General features: G+C 59.0%; 7 protein-coding genes across 7 annotated transcripts; 3 read left to right on the top strand and 4 right to left on the bottom strand.

The window, feature by feature from the left end:
* Positions 1-68: 68 nt before the first annotated feature.
* Positions 69-1892, top strand: COLE_02398 (uncharacterized protein; the record flags this gene model as incomplete). Its single annotated transcript, XM_018425931.2, has 3 exons — positions 69-281; positions 343-536; positions 569-1892. The coding sequence occupies 3 exons, from the start codon at positions 69-71 to the stop codon at positions 1890-1892; spliced, it is 1731 nt and encodes a 576-aa protein (XP_018281343.1).
* Positions 1893-3574: 1682 nt separating this feature from the next.
* Positions 3575-4222, bottom strand: COLE_02397 (uncharacterized protein; the record flags this gene model as incomplete). Its single annotated transcript, XM_018419808.2, has 2 exons — positions 3575-3817; positions 3896-4222. The coding sequence occupies 2 exons, from the start codon at positions 4220-4222 to the stop codon at positions 3575-3577; spliced, it is 570 nt and encodes a 189-aa protein (XP_018281342.1).
* Positions 4223-4388: 166 nt separating this feature from the next.
* On the bottom strand, positions 4389-5859 carry COLE_02396 (uncharacterized protein; the record flags this gene model as incomplete). The annotated part of the gene is made up of 4 exons (XM_065626209.1): positions 4389-4395; positions 4530-4748; positions 4783-5321; positions 5371-5859. The coding sequence occupies 4 exons, from the start codon at positions 5857-5859 to the stop codon at positions 4389-4391; spliced, it is 1254 nt and encodes a 417-aa protein (XP_065482478.1).
* Positions 5860-6742: 883 nt separating this feature from the next.
* On the top strand, positions 6743-7409 carry COLE_02395 (uncharacterized protein; the record flags this gene model as incomplete). The annotated part of the gene is made up of 3 exons (XM_018422245.2): positions 6743-7009; positions 7140-7249; positions 7304-7409. The coding sequence occupies 3 exons, from the start codon at positions 6743-6745 to the stop codon at positions 7407-7409; spliced, it is 483 nt and encodes a 160-aa protein (XP_018281340.1).
* An 896-nt stretch (positions 7410-8305) lies between these two features.
* Positions 8306-11115, bottom strand: COLE_02394 (uncharacterized protein; the record flags this gene model as incomplete). Its single annotated transcript, XM_018424933.1, has 5 exons — positions 8306-8473; positions 8511-10329; positions 10363-10551; positions 10591-10747; positions 10785-11115. 5 exons carry the CDS (start codon positions 11113-11115, stop codon positions 8306-8308), a joined length of 2664 nt encoding a protein of 887 aa, XP_018281339.1.
* Positions 11116-11431: 316 nt separating this feature from the next.
* COLE_02393 (uncharacterized protein) lies at positions 11432-12881 on the top strand (the record flags this gene model as incomplete). The annotated part of the gene is made up of 4 exons (XM_018422244.2): positions 11432-11712; positions 11744-11977; positions 12010-12788; positions 12823-12881. The coding sequence occupies 4 exons, from the start codon at positions 11432-11434 to the stop codon at positions 12879-12881; spliced, it is 1353 nt and encodes a 450-aa protein (XP_018281338.1).
* A 79-nt stretch (positions 12882-12960) lies between these two features.
* COLE_02392 (uncharacterized protein) lies at positions 12961-13660 on the bottom strand (the record flags this gene model as incomplete). The annotated part of the gene is made up of 3 exons (XM_018422243.2): positions 12961-13081; positions 13114-13370; positions 13415-13660. The coding sequence occupies 3 exons, from the start codon at positions 13658-13660 to the stop codon at positions 12961-12963; spliced, it is 624 nt and encodes a 207-aa protein (XP_018281337.1).
* Positions 13661-17431: the final 3771 nt, after the last annotated feature.

Raw genomic sequence — 17431 nt, 5'->3', positions numbered from 1 at the left:
AGAGGACCATTTAAACTTGCTCCTTCTGCCATACGTCTCCTTTCCTCTTCCTTTACATCGCAACCACCATGACCGAAGGCAGCGCCTTCGCTGCCGTCGGCAAACAACTGCGGGGTTTGGCGCGCGAGATCGAGGAGTACCTGGCAGACGTACCCGAGGGAGATCGTTACTTTCCGCCTGTCATTGATTGGCATCACCCGGACGAATATGCTCAGTTGAGCGTTCTGGGACTGAGTAAATTCCTGCACCATGTTCACAAGGAGAGCGCCATCGTTGATGCAGTGAGTCCTGGAGGCTGCGGCAGCGCCAAGAGCCGCGCTTGCTTCGACAAGCTCACAGTAGCTTCTCGGCTCCTCGAACCCGCCTGTGGATTACTCGACCAATCTCGTATCGTTGCAGGGCGTGTGGGACGCGTTCAAGCGTGCGCCCCGCCCACTTGTCGGTGTGTGGCAGACTATGGATCGCGGCTGTGGGCCCGGGTCTGTCAAGGTCGATGTCGTGGCTGCCGGTGGCGATGAGTGGATCAAAGTGAACACGTGGGTACACCTAAGGCGGTTGCTAATAACAGAATGAAGCACTCGCGACTGCTGGTCGAATTTCGAGAACATGATTCATATATCAACTCAGATTACGATTCGGATTCGGAGGGCGAGAACGGGTCCTCACCGGGTGCCGAGCTCACCAACTCGCTCATCACACAGGCTCGCGCCATAGTTGATGCCGCACAGCATCACACTCGCCTACCTGGCCTCGCACAGCCACGAATACGTTACGTCCTAACCCGCCTCGAGGAGGAGCCTGTGGGCGGCCACCCAGATCCCAGGATACCGAAGACATTTGCAGCGCTTCGTGACCTCGGCATAGAGCTAGAGTTTGCCGCCCAGTGGGGCGCACCTCCTCCAGCTGGTACGCGTCCCAGCGACGCTGTACCTGCGGCCGACATCGTGCTCGACCTCAGCGTGCTCATTGCTCTTTGCTGCGACTCCACACATTATCCCCTTCCAAAGGATGAGGACGAGCTTGAGGCACGCTTCCGGCTGCTGCGCGTAGACCAGGAAACGCCTACGAGCAAAGAGAGACTCAGCCTCGCCCCCCACTCGAATGCGACGCGCGACCTGCGCGATCAGCTTCAAATGGAGATGTCACGGCCTCTAATAAGGGAGCTGCGTGACCGTTTGACCGCTGCCGGGGTGACGACGCCTCGCTTCTGGTGCACACGCGAGGTGTATGGCCGGCTTCCTGGGTTAGTGGAGGTGATTGGGGGCGCAGCCGAGCGCCGTCGCGCCAAGGCGCTTTTCGATCCGTCCTCTGGCAATTTCTGGGAGGGTTCGCGCTGGCAAGGGCAAGGGACTGAGTGTCTTGCTGCAATTCACGTGCGCATTATCGAGGACAGCGACGGCGATCTGCCCGTTCACGAGCCTGAGACGGCTTTCGATGCTGCCGTTGGCGCCGTCTGCGAGCGCATGATTGCGGCCAGTGGGGGTAGCACGCCGCCGTCTCGGGAGCCGACGCCGGGTCCAACAAAGCCGGTGCGTCCGCCCAAGAAGAAGTCCGATCAGCCCAAGATCAAGAGCAAAAAGGAAAAGGGGCAGGCAAGCAGGAACCCGCTGCGTCCCGGCACTGTGTTCCCCGCCTCCTCGCGCCTGCCGTCAGGGCACACGTTGCGCACACTGCTTGCAGGCATTCAGACGCGCGCAACTGTTCTTACCAACAACCGTGGGGCGGTGCTCAAGGTCATGCGCGAGGCGGGTGTTACGGAGGGCATACCAAACACCGAGGAGGCGGTTCGGCGCGCGCGTATCTGGGTGGTCAACTCGTCAAGTCTGGCGGAGTGGCGTCGCATGGAGGTTGAGGAGAGCAACAGACGCGTTGTGGAGGAAACGGAGATTTGAGAGGTCTAAGGGGCATTGCATGGTCGGAAATGGCCTTTGGTGACGACCAGGAATCAGTGTACATAGTCATCTTTTGCATGTATAGAGCTTGCCAGTAAGAGGACGCACCTTCTGGGCGCAAAATATGTGGGAGTGGTGGAGGACCGTGTGACCGGCGAATCGAGAGCTGAGTTGCGTTGCCAACTACTTGTATGAGCGTCGCCGCCACCAGCACGATGTGTTAAATGGGCAGAAATCAGTTTTCTGGGCCTTCGGGGTTGTTAAGGGCGGAGAGCATTGCTGCGTGGTAGCTTCTTGGAGTGAAAGACAGATCGGGCAAAGTTGGTAGCCAGGGAGACGGATGGACGAAGTTGGGGAGGGGGTTCCACCAGGAAAACGTCTCACCTTTAACAAACGTCAATGGAATGACTGCCCCGCTTCAACTTGAACCCACACTTGGAGTGAATTATGACCACAAGGGCGCCGAACTTGAAACTCGACGCTGAATAGACGATGATGTCCCCGCCGAGTACCTTGCGGTCAGAGGCGTCTTGGACGCTGTCGACGCCTATGCATAATGTTAGAGAGCAGTCCGCAATTTTTTGTGACCTTCAGCGCTGAGATGATGAAGGGCGACGTCCCAATGTTTTCCCGCACATCGCAATATTGAGGGTAGGGAACGGAACTGCTTTTAGTCACTATATGAGGCTTTACCGCCCTCGAGCCATTCGACGTCCACAGAACAATTGCACTGTGGGCTAGTAGTGAGTAGCCGAGGCCATTTTCCGAAGGGACTGAAGTGGACGGGAAGACAAGACTGCTGCACGTTGAGGTAGGGGCGATAGGCGATGCGTTCCTGCAGAAGGATGACTAAATGAACTGCTGAAGACGCCCTCCGCTCTTTGCTAACCTACGTTCTATTAGAGAGCCATCTAAGACCGGGGCGACAGGTGGTGAAGCGTCCTGATCAGCTCGTGCACGCTAACGTTTTGGACATCCGTAGGCCGCACATGGGCGTGGGTTGTCAGCGAAAGTCGAGGTAGTGTACCGAGATGCAAGGCCCCTGCAGCTTAGCCATAGGTGCTATTATCCCGGACTCCTCAAGGGCAGTCTTTCAACCTCGGGCGGCCTTCACCAGACCGTGCAGCACATCCACTCCGTTACATAGCTACTCCGCTGCTCTCCCGCCGGAGACACTTGCTCAGTAACCCACTCCGAAGGCAGTCCAGACGTTCATGGAAATATTTAGAGGCTAACAGCTGATTGCCACAGCCACCCCCTCGTGCCATGGGCCCTGTCCCCGCCACCGCCTCTCTGATAGTCCGTTTTCCCGAGCCTGTGAAGGCATCAAGTTAAGACGGCATCTGTGCATACCAACAGTGCGCAAAGACCACGGGGAAGTGACGGCAATCGGATAAACAGGTGTAGCGCAGAGAGGCGCGGACTTCCGTCGTCTTTGCGAAAGAGTCCAGCTGACCGGACACGGGATCGGGCCTGGATCCGCCTTGTGGTGGGGCGGTGACCCATGTGCTAAGCGACGGCAAGTTGCTCAGCGACGAGCAATATCTTCCTGGCCCCTAAGCCCCACTCCCGCCCAAATCTGGCAGAGCCAAAAGCCAGGCATGCATCTGCAGTGATTTACGGATGCAGCGCGAATGCCAACCCTCACTTCGGCCGGAGACGCCAGGGTATGCTTAATGACGTTAACCTCGCCACAGTTTCACATTGCGCCACCCTCCTTCCCGCTTGCCGCCCCTGCATGGCCAGGAGTTGGCAAGCTGCCCCAGCCTGTCTAGAAGCAATCGGAGCTCCCGTAAAAGCTTTGGTCTGTCCGCTTTCTTCGGAGGGGGTGGAAGATGCTGCATTCCAGAAGCAAGGAGTAGCTGTCTGATTCCAGTCTTGGCAAACGACGGACGTGAATGGCCGTCGGCGCACCCGAGGATGACCTCCACCGTCAGTCTGCTTTGACTCCGAATGCTTAAGTAGCTTCGGACCACTACTTGCCACCGGCAGTCGTTACGTACCCATACGGACCCGCTCGCACAGACCAAGAGACCTAGAGAGTACATCTCTTCACCTACAACTATGATACATTTTGCGGTGGCGCTGAGACACCAGGGCAGGCCCGTCGGTTCGACGAGGTATTGCGGGCCAGTCGGGGTAATTATGCTATGCTTGGAGTCCATAGGGAACCGACGCGAGGGTGATCGACAGGGGCATTGGGCCAGCCACCAACGGCAAATAGGAGGGTAAAGCGAGGGATGCTGGTCACGCAGAGCTGAGGACAATGTCGGAGAGGTCGGAAGTGTCCTGGGATTCAGATCCCATTTTTGCGAAGATGCAAGGAGCATGACGCCGTGGCGAGGCAGCAACGGCTAACGGCGGTCCCAGTGGGATGCAGAGCTAGCGCCTAAATATGCCAGCGTACGTGAGAACCTCAAAGGGGGTGACCCAAGAGTCCTGCCCGCCGAAGGGGATGCAGGCGTGGTCGTCGTCTACGAGGCATTCTGGTGTCAGTCAAGCCTTGACTGCGGCAGGGTCGCCTCCAAAACACCAAACCCTGGGCGCCACTCGCCACACCATAAGCGACTCACTGCCAGGCTGCAGGCCTCTATACGTCAGCTATGATCCAGCATTTCCCGTTCCCAGGGGACGTACCCTTCATGTTTGGCGCGTGCGATCAGCACGGCGCGCTGGTTTGTTCGGTCGCGGGCGCCCTCGACCGGCTGCCACCCCGGAAGATTGGCACTCGTTCCCCGTTCGAAGGGCACCCACTCAACGACGTCGGGTGGCCCACAAAGCACCTCGAAGAAAGCCACGTCGAGCTCCTCGCCGTCCAGCGTGAACGCATTCCGCCCGCGAATGTGCGTCCCACATCTGCCATCAGCCGCCGATACAAATATGCACTCACTTTCCGATCTCGACGCCGCCACTGAGCCACGTTCGCGCGGAGTAGAGCACGGCTCCACTTCCTTCGCGGCCGACGGGGAGGGCGTCTGGTGGGAGAGGGTCTTGCCCTTCGACGAGATGCCAGCGCACCAATGGACGCAAGCGTCCTTGGTCATGCGCGGCCACGTATGTTGTCGTGCGTGCTCGCGCTGCCTGTAACCACTCTTCACGTCCGTTGGTCGCCGACCATTCCCGCCAGGCCGCTTGACGCACACGCTCGGCGCGGACGTCTTCCGCATAGGCGAATACCCCAACGCCACCCACGCGCCATACCCTTGTTCCCGACAGCTCCTCGTGCAGATACGTGACGTTCCGCGACGCATCGGTATCTTCAAGCAGTGCGCTGGAGCGAGCGCGCTCGGCGCTTGCGGGGGCAGTGCGCGGACGCGTGGGCATGTGTGGTGGTGTAGACAGGTGGTACATCGGTGGCGGAGCATAGCCGCCTGGCGCCGAAACGAGGGAGCTGCCCACCGGGGTCCAGAGGTGCAAGCTCTCTGTTGGCTGGGGCGTAAGTGGCGTTCATATGCATGCGGTTGTTTCCTTGTCTCACCTCTCTTGCCAAGTCTCCACTTGTGTGCGGTGTGTCGCACCTCCAGACACTGCCAGCATACCAGACGAGACTACCGCGATTATAGAAGACATTGGGGGCCCAGAGCGGGGGCGGAGTAGGAGCCGGAGCGCTGTATGGCCGATGGGCCGGGCTGGGCATGGAGTGTTGGCGGTGCTGGTACGTGTAGTTGGAGTAACGGGGGGGAGGGTATGTTTGACGGCGTCGCGGGCCACAGTCGTCGACGATGGGTGCAGCTTTGTCGGTGGGAGACAGGGTGGACGTGGGGACGAGACGCGGGGTAAACTTGGTTGGATTGTTAGAGTTGGTGGTATAGGGCCGATACCGTCCCTGCCGATAGCGATTACAGCTCGAGGTATACGAGGGCGGAGGCGATGGCAGGGGCGACCACGAATCAATGGCGGAGAGGCGTGGGGTAGGAGTGGGCGAGTCAATCGATGACGACGCCGGCGAGGTGAGCCCGGTGTACATCTCTGGGATGCAAAGGGTGGTGCTGAGTCCAGCAAAGCGAGTTAATATAGATTGGAGAATGAAGGAGAAATGCAGAGGAGGGGAGGGGGTTGCATCTTAGGGAGAGCAAGTCTGGTCGGACAAAAACCCCCGCCTCTATGGGCGGATGAGGTGAGCTCGAATCGACCAATCTCTTCTGCCTCCTTCCTGACAGGAGTGATTCAAGCAACACGTCCATCTTGGCCCGCTTGTTACGACACCGCAATGTTGCCGTGTTGCCGATCCCGGATGTGGACAGTAGCGCAGAACGAGAGAAAGAGAGAGAGTGATGGAGCAATGAACAGACCAGGGCTGGTAGTTTCAGACGTTTGTGGGCGCTGCAGGCAGGGGTGGTGGCGATGCTCGAGCACAGCCAGCGAGACAATGGGTGGAGGAGGTGGGAGGTGGGGTCTCTCTGGTCTCTGGCCTGACGGGTGGCTGAGGTGAGCATGCCGTACTACATGGACAAGCACGCCGAGCTTAACACCATTACGGTTGTCCCCACTATCGTCGCGCTAATGGTTGTATAACATCTCTAATTTGCAGGGTCTATTACCCTATGACGGGATCTAAAGGCGGTGTCGGAACAGCAACGCGCGCACGCAGCCACGAGGCCACGCGGTCAGCAGATCAGCAGCGCTGGCACAGGTGCCTTTCGGTCCTGAACGAGGCTCGTCAACTTTAGTCACATCGGCCGAGCTATGACTCATGACTCATCCACTCGCCGACACGACGCCGCGCAATTGCTGCGCTGCAATGTCCTCGTCACTGGTCCTCCCCGACCGCATACGACTCTGCAACTCCGTACACTGCTAATTTTTCGCGCCCCTTCCGCCGGGTCTACTGTACTCATCTCAGCCGTAACATGTCGTCGTGCATCCCAGATGAGCTCAAGTCGGCTCCGACAGCTGCCAGCCAGACACCACGCGATAATCTCCAACCCGATTCTGTGCCCGACGGACATGCCGAGTCTGGCGATGGCAGCGCGGCAACACAAGACCGCCCGACATCCTCTGTGTTCGCGCGCGCCGACAGCGCTCCGGTCCACAACGTGCCGATGCGTGTGATTCACCGACCGCTGCCGTCCGAGCTCGACGAGGACAAAGTCCAGGCCTTCATGGAGGAGATGAGGGTGAGCTCGCAGTTCACCTAGACAACGAAGCGGCATCGCCAGAGCGCGACTCAAACACGACTCGTCCCGGAGCCGTGCGCGACTCGCAGGGCATGTCGTGCCCTCGCCCACTGGGATCCACTAACGCAAGACCGGGGACGTGTTCACGCCAATCGAGGTCGTCAAGGTGCGCGCGCCCCTCAAGAACGACCCCACACGCACGCCGCAGAACTTTTACTTTGCAATGGGCGGCTGTCACCGGTACGCGCCTTCGGCATGCCACGGGAACTTGCAAAGCACAAACACTGACGGCAGATACGAAGCCACTAAGCGGCTGGGGCTCGAGACCATCCGCGCCAAAATCATCGAGGTGCCCGCGTCCAACATGCGCATCTACATGGGCGCAGCATGTCCGTTCTGAACCTTACGTAGAGGTGCCCGTATGCAAACGCCGCATCGAGGTTATCATCCAGCTCATGTGTCCAGCCAGGTTGGGCTCTGGACCTGATCTAGCCTGCGTTTCGGGTCAGATGACGGCGATTGCACCGCTTCCGCCGGATCTCGTCACCTTTATCCGTAGGCATGATGCAAAGATTGCATCGAGAAAGCCAACTCCAGCACACCGGTGTCAGTGCAACGCGGGATGCTTCAGATAGCTCCACACCGGGCATGGCAACCGAACAGCGATACGGATTCTGCAGACACTCCACGCTCGTGAGGCACACTTACCCCGACGGAATCCCGACTCCCCTCATCTGTCAACAGCTCCGTAGATCGCGTCGATCTTCCGATGGACACGCTAACGATGGCCGTGCTCGATCGCGGGTGCGGCTAATAAGGATCGAGTTCGCCAGATTGTGTGGATCTCGGACTGATTGTGAGCTAAGTGGCGAGCCTTGGCCATGCTCTCGATGGGTGGCTAATCACAGACCCTGGAAGCATCGGTCTTGGTTCTGGATTTGCGACGGAAGCGGGGCGCGATCGCGACTCATATGACTCTGTGCTGCAGATCTCGCTGGTGCCGCGTGGAGGGTTCGTGCGAGCGAGTTGCCTGCTCAGATTTCTATAGGTCACAATTGGTATCAGGAATACAAACTAATCACTGTCCAGCATGGCGTCCACGTCATCGTCCTCCTCCTCTTCCACAACAGTCTGTGGTATCCGCCGTGACCTCGCTGGCACATCTGAGTCAGATGCACCACTCGGAGTGGCTGAGGACCGTGCGCGAGATGTGGCCCGACTTCCACGCTTGACGGGGGACTCGACAATCTCGTCACTGCAATCAGCTAGCTCCTAGGGCGAGCAGACGCATTGCACTCACACGTCGTCGATGAACCCCCACAGCTCAGCAGTTGCCTCGTTCTCGTCGCCCTCGGCACGGAACGTGTCCTCGTCGTAACCCTCTAGCTCAGGGTACTGCTTGAGCAGCGTAGCCTGGAATTTGTCTAACGCCTTGCGCGGAGCTGCCTCTGACAAGGGCCGTTTCTGGCGTCAGCAGGGCTGCTCAGACTTCATAACTCACGTTCTTGACACTTTGGGCGAGGGTGAACGCCGCCTTGGTCTTCCATGCGTCTGCCTGACCTTCTTCAGGGAGGCTGAGCTTGGAGAAGTACCCGGTGACGGCCTTGCGGATGTCCCGCGCTGTCTCTGTGAGGAGGAGCTTGAGAAGTTCGATTGCGAGATCGAGATGAAGTCCGTGGTCATTGTGACTACCGCTATCGTCAGCTGAAAGATGCTGTGCGCCGACGTACACTGCCTTCTCCGGGTCAATCCAGTCCACCATCATCAGGCCCATTTGCGCGAGCGGGAGGAGGTCAGGCGAGCCCTCAAAGTCCTCCGCAAATGTGGACACGTGCATGAGCGTGTCGGAGAAGATGGAGAGCATGCGCGCCTGGTTTGCACTCGACGAGTAGCAGTAGACGGGGAGGAAGTAAGTGAGGCATTGGCGCAGTGGCTGGTTGTCTGCGGTGTCGGGCGAGAAGTAGAGCATGACCAGGGTCTGAAGCACGGCGGCGTCCTCGATCATGCCGGTGAGCATGAGCTTGGCGACACCCTCGATAGCGGCCGCCTGGACGACTGGAGCGTCTTGGAGCACCATGTGCCGCACGAGCTCGACGATGCGGTGTGGCTCAATGATGCCGGCCAGCAGCGTTGGGATGTCATGTACCATGAACAGGTCAAAGATGATCTGGACGACCTTGACCTTGAGTTCATCATCGGCGGCAGTCAGCTGCTGAATGAAGAGGCCGAAAGACTGGGAAGCCATCTTCTCGTCGATCATGCAGCACAGACCGAGACAAACGAGGCCTTGGTCGCGGAGTGCTGGCTCAGTCTTTGTTCGGACGGCGGGGATGATCAAGTCTGGCAGCAGGCCATGGAAGACCGAGTTCTCCTGCAACGGCGTGTTGACACGCTCGAGCAGTCCAATGCAGATGTTGAGGCAGCGTAAGTCGATTACAGCCGCATTCTGTTCCTCTGGGACCGGGCGCGCTGCGCCCACCGCACTTGATCGACCAGTCGATTCAGGATCCTCAACGTCGCCGTCGCCTTCACGCAACTCAGTCACGACGTCGACAATCAGGCGGATCAAATCGCGCTCGGATGTCGAGATCTTCTGCAACACGTCGAGGCAGCGGGGAATGAGCGCCTCTGGAAGGTCTGGCATGGCGATCATCTCCCGCGACATGGCGAACATCTTCCGTCGGCCTGTCTCGTCCGCGTAGTCGAAAGTGAGAACGAGGCGGAGGAGCTCGCCGACAATGAAAGCTTTCTCTTGCGGATCCTCGTTGTTCCCCGCAACGGAAACGAGCTCATTGTACTGGTCCTGGATGCGGAATGCGAGCGCAGTCACGACAGGCATAGCGTCCTCAAGACGCGACTCGTCTTTGAGCGACAGGCAATGCTCGGCGAACACTCGGGCTAGGAAAGCCTTCTCCGGCGAGAGTTTAATCCACCATTCGTCCGGGAAGTCAATGCTCTCAAGCGTTTCGGGGCGGGTGACAAAAAGTGAAAGCAGAGCCTCCTCGGCGACCTCGCTCGAGACCACGTCAAAGCGGTTGAGGAACTGGAGCAAGTCACACTCGGCCTGGTCAAACCAGCCCGCAATCATTCCCGCGGCGGCCTTGCGGACACTCGGCTCGCGATCGCCCAGGCCGTTGCGGACCGCTTCCTCCCGCTGAGCTATGGTGAGGACACGCGCATCCGGGAGAGAAGCAGAGCCGAGGCTCCCATGGTAAACTGTGCGACGCAGAACGGGGTCAATGTCCCGCGTCCGTGTGAGGATAACGGGCAGTATGTCCTTGGTGCGCGGAAGGTTGTAGAGTGCAGCACGGCGCACCTCACTTCCATCAGTACGAGCCGTGCAATGGACTCACGCGGCCGAGTCATGGCGTAGAAGATCAAGAATGACTTCGGCAATAGACTCCTCGCCCTCCTCCAGATCGTCGATGTTCTCACCGGCCTGAAGCTTGGCAAGACCGAGGGCTGCCTGCACCCGAACTGCCGACTCCTTGTCCCGCGCCCTGTCGAGGAGCCCTTGCCTGAGGGCAACATACTGGTCGTCGCTAGGGTTAGGCTGGCTCAAAATACGGTAAATTACGCACTCTATCTCTCCAAGGCCGTTGATGAGAGAGGCCAGCATCAGCGTGACGCGGAAACGCACGCTGTTGTCCTTGGCCTCAGTGCCAGCCAAGAGATGCCGGACGAGCTTGGCAACGAAGCGCTGGGACATGCTGTCCCCGTCCTCCTCTTCGGTTGTATCTTCTGTCAGATATCGACGCAAATATATCAGACTCACCTTGCTCAGTAGTATAAGCGACGTAGCTCGCGACAAACTTGACGACGCGATCGGCAACAGCGACTCCCTTCTTGACCGGCAGCACGCGGTTGATCATGCTGATGAAAAGAGCGTTGAACGCCCGCTCTCCGACAAGACGTATGCCTTTCTCCGTCTCCTCGGTGACCTCGGCGCAGGTCCTCTGCACCTTGAACAGCTGCACGATGTTCTTGCGGTGGTTGGCGGTCGTGTTCTGCGCCTGCTCGAAGATGGGCGGGAGCACGGACGGCAGCGTATCCGTAAGGTATGACACAGACGGACGGCGCTCCGCCTTCTTGATGCGCGGCGCCATGGTATCAGATGTTGGATTATGTGATGGTGTTGACAACGGTTGAGAGTGCTGCAAATGGGGTGGCCCACCGTTTGTTTGTGTCCCCAAGAAGGCAATCACGTCTGTAGATAAGAGAGGAGACGGACAACTAATAGCGGGAGCAAGTTTTATTAGCGGAGGCAAGTCAGGACTAATGGGTCATGATACCACCACGTGACTCGGATCCCTTGGGTTGGACGAGACAAACAAAGGTCAGGCGCGTCCACTATCTCATCTCGGTCTTTCCATCTCACCACCGTCCTCCACGCGTCTGAACCCACCCGCAACAACACACACCATGTCCCGCAAGGCCGACGCAAAGGCACTCGCGGGGTTCCCTCTGATGGCGGCTAGCGAAATCCGCGACTGCATGGAAGCTCTGGGCATCACCGTGCACCCCGACGATTTGACCAAGCCGACTGCGGCAACGACACACGCAATCTGGGCGGCTCTACTCGATGAACTGATGGACATCTCGCCTGAGATGCTCGAGCAGCCCAAGCTTGCGGCCACCGAAGGCATGGCCAATCCCGAGTTGTATATGGACACCTTGGGAGCTATCATGTTCTACAACCATTGGTAAGATGGAGTTTTACCAAGCTGACAGCAGCAAGCGACTCGCAGACCTGTGCCGTGTCCAGGATTTCAACCTCGCCGACCTCATTCGGCCGGACCAGCTGCGACTGCGCGTCGTGCTCAGCGGCATCATGAACTTCGCCAAGTTCCGGGAGGAGCGGCGAGGGTTCCAACAAGCCCTCGCGGAGCGGCTGCACGGCGAGCAGACGCGGGCGGACGAGCTACGGCGCAAGCTGGATCATATCAACGCTGAGATCGCCGAGATCAAGTAAGCACGCCTATGATAAGCGCTGACAGCAGGGCGAAGCGGGAAGAGGACGTGCCGCGCATCGAAGCAGCGCGTGCACGCAACGAGAATCTGCGTCAGCAGCTTCTACAGCTGGGAACGACGCAGCGTGCCGTCTCGGCTGAGGTGGAGCGGCTGAAACAGGAGCGCTTTGCGTTGAGCCAGGAACACCGCAGCCGGACGGAGGAGCTTCACGGGCTCGAGCAAGCGGTGGCCGATGCGCAGACGAAGCTTATGCGCTCGCCCGACCGCGTGCGGCGGGGGATCGCCGACAAGGAGCGGCAATTGGCGGAGCAGCGCGCGCTCAAGAACGAATTGGACGGGCACCTCCGCGCCGACGAACTGCGCCTGCGCGTGTTTACCGAGATCGCAGAAGGAGTGGCTGCTCTCAACCGCGTGCAGAAGGAGATTATCGCGTTCCGGGACCAGGCGGACGAGAAGCGCCGTGCTAACAGCGAGCGGAGGGACGAGATCCGCGGCCTCGAAAACCAGTTGCACGGCCTAGAGCGCGAAGCTGCGCATCTTGAGAGCAAGCTACAGGACATGAAGGGGCGGTTTGACAAGCTCGCCGAAGATCGGGTCCGTGAGCGGGAGCGCTTCGAGGCTCGGGAGCGTGAGCTCAGCGCCCAGCGTGCTGCGCTGCAGGCTGAGCGCATGGCGGAGGGTGAGGAGGTCGCGCGCCTCGAGCGCGAGGCGCACGAGTACGACCTCAAGACGGCCGAGTTTGCGCGTGAGCGCGAACGACACCACACCGAGCTCGTCAAAGAATGGAAGCTGCTCGAGGCCCACATGAGTGAGTTACTCGTCCTGACAATGCTGACCGGCAGCGGATTACATGGCTGCCATGACGCAGAAGCTCGGCCTTGAGCTCGACGTCGAGCTTTAGCCTGCTCCTTCCCTTTCGCGTCGTATCCCGCTCCTCTGGTTATCTAGATTGTACACAATTAATGACACTGTATATTACCCTATGCCTTGCCCAGTGACCGGAAGAATTCGTTGTACGCGTTCTCGATGTCGAAAAGCATCTGTCGTGACTGCTCCTCCGTGATCTCGTCTGCAGCTTGCATCGCGTTGAGCGTGATGAGCCTAACGTCAGCCTCGTCTGGAGAACCTCGCACCAGTGGATAATTTTGGCTCGACCCTCCCACTCGGCGCTCGCTTTGAACTTGGCGTAACCGGCCATGACTTCGGTGAGGAGCGGATGCAACTGATCTTTGGCGCGCAAGTTGAGCTTGAGCGCGTCCATGAATGTGATGAACGCCTGAGTAGCCTCTGCAACGTTCTTGGCGCTATCTCCAGTGTTCTCATCGGCCGAGTGCTCGACCGTGGCTGGCACGCCAACCGTCAGGCGATGCAGTGCGGCGGGATGGTCCATCTGGTGTTAACGGAGGCAACGAAAGATGGCCCAGCGAGACTCACCCGATACCGCTTCATGAACGTTTCGACGCCGCCAATCTCCTCGCCGACCAGCTTCATCAAGCTCTTGTACTGCGCTAACAAGCGTGTACATGCTGGCGCATAGTCCTTCGATGTGACCGAGTCGCGGACGTAAGCGCGCTCCAGAAGGTCCAGCGATACGATGATGCTGTACAGCGTCGCCAGATTCTCCGTGCGCTCGCGCTCCGCGTTAGTTGTGTACAGTCGCACTTCTTCGTCAAGGTTCATGGCGACGGGAGGACGGGGGAAGGAGGGAGGGGAGGATGTGCTTGCGCTCTGGTGGGCGGCGCTGCACCGTCGCAGTGGGTGGAAGGTCGCTTGAAGACGTTGAGTCGACTCCTAGTATAGGCGTGATGGGCAAGGAGACGGACGAAACGAGGTGACAAGTCGGAGTAGTCTGCGTTGCGGCGAGAACGATGCTCAGTGCTGGTTATGAGATGGCGATATGACGATCACTACTCACAACGATCGCGATATCGATGATGACGATATTGGTGCCACGTGGCTGGCCGCACCTGCTCCTAAAGCTGGTAATATAAATCGCGGCCAACCACCCCCACCAACCCCACATCGGGCTCATCAATCGAGCGCTGCTCTCGTGCCGGCGGTACTGGCGGCGTACGGCGAGGGGGAGGAGCGAGGCCGGAGGCTGCAAGGCCAAGGGGAGATATGAGATAACGGTGACCACGGGTTCAAGCGCTTGTGGACACTCGAAATGTGTGACGCACCTCGGTGACGCCGGGATGATTGCCGTGTACCGCGCGCGACACGACGCCGGATCTTGCGCGTCCGCGTGGACGCGACTGTCTGCGCTCACTTTTCCGTGGAATCAGCTCGCCTCACCACTCCATCCGCGCTCGACGCTACCTAGTCCCTGCAAGCTCCACACCATACCGCGCGTCGATACGAACGTCTCTCACCCCAGCTCGCCCTGCCTTCCAGTCCCCTAGCGCGTCCAATCACCCCGCGCCTTACCCCACACCCCACACGATACGCCCAACTTTACTGCCATTGACGTATCCGCTGCGACCTTCAGCCCATTCCGTCAACTCAGCTGTTGACGTCTCACACATCCTCTTCCATCATGAGCGAGGACACATCAAGTTTGTTCTTGCTTGCTCTGTTTCTTTGCTGACATCAGAAACGCCGAGTCCCACAGTCGACTTCGTCGCCGGCGTCATTGCTGGTGAGTAGGGTGTTCGCGCGTCTGACGACGAGCCGCGCTGCGGTGCAGTGAGGGGTTCATCGAGTTGTAAGAGGCGTCACTGTGGCCTCATTGCCATATCCACGGCCTGGGTTACGGACAGCATCGCTTGTAAGCGGCCCAGTATCAGCCACCCTCTGCCGAGCGCAACTGGGAGGGTGAACAGGCTGGGAGAAGGGGAAGGGGAGCTGGCGAGGTGGCATCGGCCTTTTCTGCACTCCATCATCAACGTGCTTCTCATCACCCCGCTTGGGGTGCTCCTACTGCCGTGACTTCATCTCGATCGAAACCTCTTTCCTGCCTCACAGATTGGTATGCCCTCACACGACGCTGACGCCAGGCGCTGCCGGCCTAATCGTGGGCCAGCCGTTCGATGTTGTCAAAGTACGATACCAGACCACGTCATACAGTGGGAGATACACCAGCATCCACCAGGCGTTCCGTGAGTATCTTCTCGGCGAGCTGGAATGTTCGCCCCCTTATCCAAAGGGCGCAGAGCACAAAGGACGTCAGTGCTGCGAGTAACCGCCAGCATGGTCGTATTGATGAGCCCTCCTGATGTTCAAGATCTGAACAGCGAGGCTGGATGTTGTGGAGTATGAAGGGCGGTCGTGTGCACCACACCTGCGTGATGGGATCTGGGACATGTTTTCGGCTCTACATTTTACATGTATTCAGCTGACCACAGGCGCAATTTTGCGCGAGGAAGGGTTTAGGGGCATGTTCAAGGGCGTCATGTCGCCGATGGTGAGCAGGGAATCATGCGTGGTGGCTGACAACAGGCGGGTATTGCCGGAGTACGTATCTTATCTCGGTCGTCCCTGGACGCAGTTCCACCTTCAGACTGGACCAGCCCGCGATCGCGCACTTGAACTTGTGGCTAACCCCAGGTCAACGGCATTGTTTTCTCGTCCTATCAGTTCTTCATGAATGCCCAGATCCCCAAGGAGGGTGTCGACCCCACGCTTGGTCAGATTTGCCTCGCCGGAGCGGGAAGTGGTGTCATCGCCGCGTGAGTGGCGGCCGGCAGAATTGCCCGTGCGCGGCTCTTGTTGAAGATAGGAGCTGACAACAGCACGCTTACATGCCCTATCGAGCTCATCAAGATCCGCCAGCAGTCGCTTCCACCCCACCTGAATCCTAACGTGTTGACTGTGACACTCGGCATTCTCCGCAGTGGCGGCCTCCGTGGTCTGTACCGAGGATATTCGGCGACAGTGATTCGCGAGCTTGCATACGGACCATACTTCTGGGCGTGAGTGAGGAGTGAGGACAGGGAGGGAGTGGGGATAAGGTCACGCGTTCACAGGATCTGACAGCAGGTACGAGGCGTCCTGTCGCCTTTTGAAGTGGCGACGCTCACTTCCGTCCACCCCGCATGGACACGGGTTGATTGACGAGGCCGAGGCGGAATTACACTCAGGCTTGAACTGGGCTGAACTGATGGCCGCCGGTGGTGTCGCCGGTGTCATCGCTTGGGTTGTGAGTCTATGGCACCAGCAAGATCAACCCCCTAATTTCAGGCTACCTTCCCTTTCGATGTGTGGAAAACACGCATGCAGAGTGCCGACGAAAATAGCAAGCCACTCGGTCTACGCCGCGTCATGGTCGACAGTGTACGAAAGGAGGGATGGCACGTCATGTTCCGCGGGTTGTGGCCCTGCGTAGTCCGGTGAGTCGTGCTGTCTGGAGGTCGTGCGTTGCGAGATTGCGCGGTGGATTGGAGGGCTCGGACACGGTTCGGCAGACTATAACATCTCCGAAGCATTGTCCTCGGGCCGAGGACAGCGAGCGCGCCGGCCGTTGGGATGAAGCTTCCAAGGAGGGCCTTAGCTGGCTTTACACTCTGGGGTGCTGTCCGTCGCCCCGACGACGCGCGCATCCGTCACGAGCGTAAGCTAGAGTCAAAGCCGCTCCGAGCCAGATCTGTCTAGCCATCAGTTACGGCTTGGGCCAAAGCTTTAACGAGCTTGGCGCTGTTTGCGTACCCCGCGTTCGCATGTCAGTCGCGTCGCGACGGTGCCCGCGAGTATGGAAGCGTTGCCCAGGGCTGTGACCTTTGAACAGGTTTAAAAGCTTGTTACACAAGCGGTGACAGGGCAGCAGCTGGCACAAGAAGGCTGAGCGGAATCGTTGTCCGGCCACTGAGCCACTCCGCGCCGCAACAAGGGAGCTATCAGGGCGCGTTTTGTGCTTGATGTCTCACAGCCGGCGGTAACGTTCTTTAGTTCGCGTCGTGTTCCAGCGGGGCGGAGTACGCAGCCGTGCCCGAACGCGGGCCGCCTACTGTCGTTGTGAGGCTGGGCGGGGTTGGTGTGTGTAGCAGACAGAGCATTGGCCTGACGCGTCGTTAATTGACTGCCTTGTGTGTGTGAGTCTTGAGCTAACCTTATTCTCGAAACTTGTTTGAACAGCGCTATCCCTGTGAGTACTCTATATCCGCCCCCCCTGATCTGATCACGTTGGAACCCCACGGATCACCGCCCCCCTGGCAATCTCGACCACCTTGAAACATTCTTCCCCTTGCAGTCTTCTCGAACGCAAAGATTTTAGTGCTGACCCCGTTACAGACGAACATGGTCACCTTCCTCACCTTCGAGACGCTAGTGTCTCATATGGCCTAAGCTAGCGTCGTTTGACGAGCTAGCTCGCCGATCCGCGGTATGCCCCGCCGCGATTGCCGGTTGCGTGCAATTGCGCGTGAACGGGCGAGCCCACCATGCCAACCATGAGCACATCGCGTGGCGGTGGAAATGGGTGCACGGCTGGGCCAGACCGAGGCCCAGGGATTGTGA

This window comes from Cutaneotrichosporon oleaginosum, assembly GCF_008065305.1.
Source record: "Cutaneotrichosporon oleaginosum strain ATCC 20508 chromosome Unknown ATCC20508_contig02, whole genome shotgun sequence".
Classification (NCBI taxonomy): Eukaryota; Fungi; Basidiomycota; class Tremellomycetes; order Trichosporonales; family Trichosporonaceae; genus Cutaneotrichosporon; species Cutaneotrichosporon oleaginosum.
The sequence above is the reverse complement of the archived record's forward strand: the minus strand, read 5'-3'. Positions and strand labels throughout refer to the sequence as shown.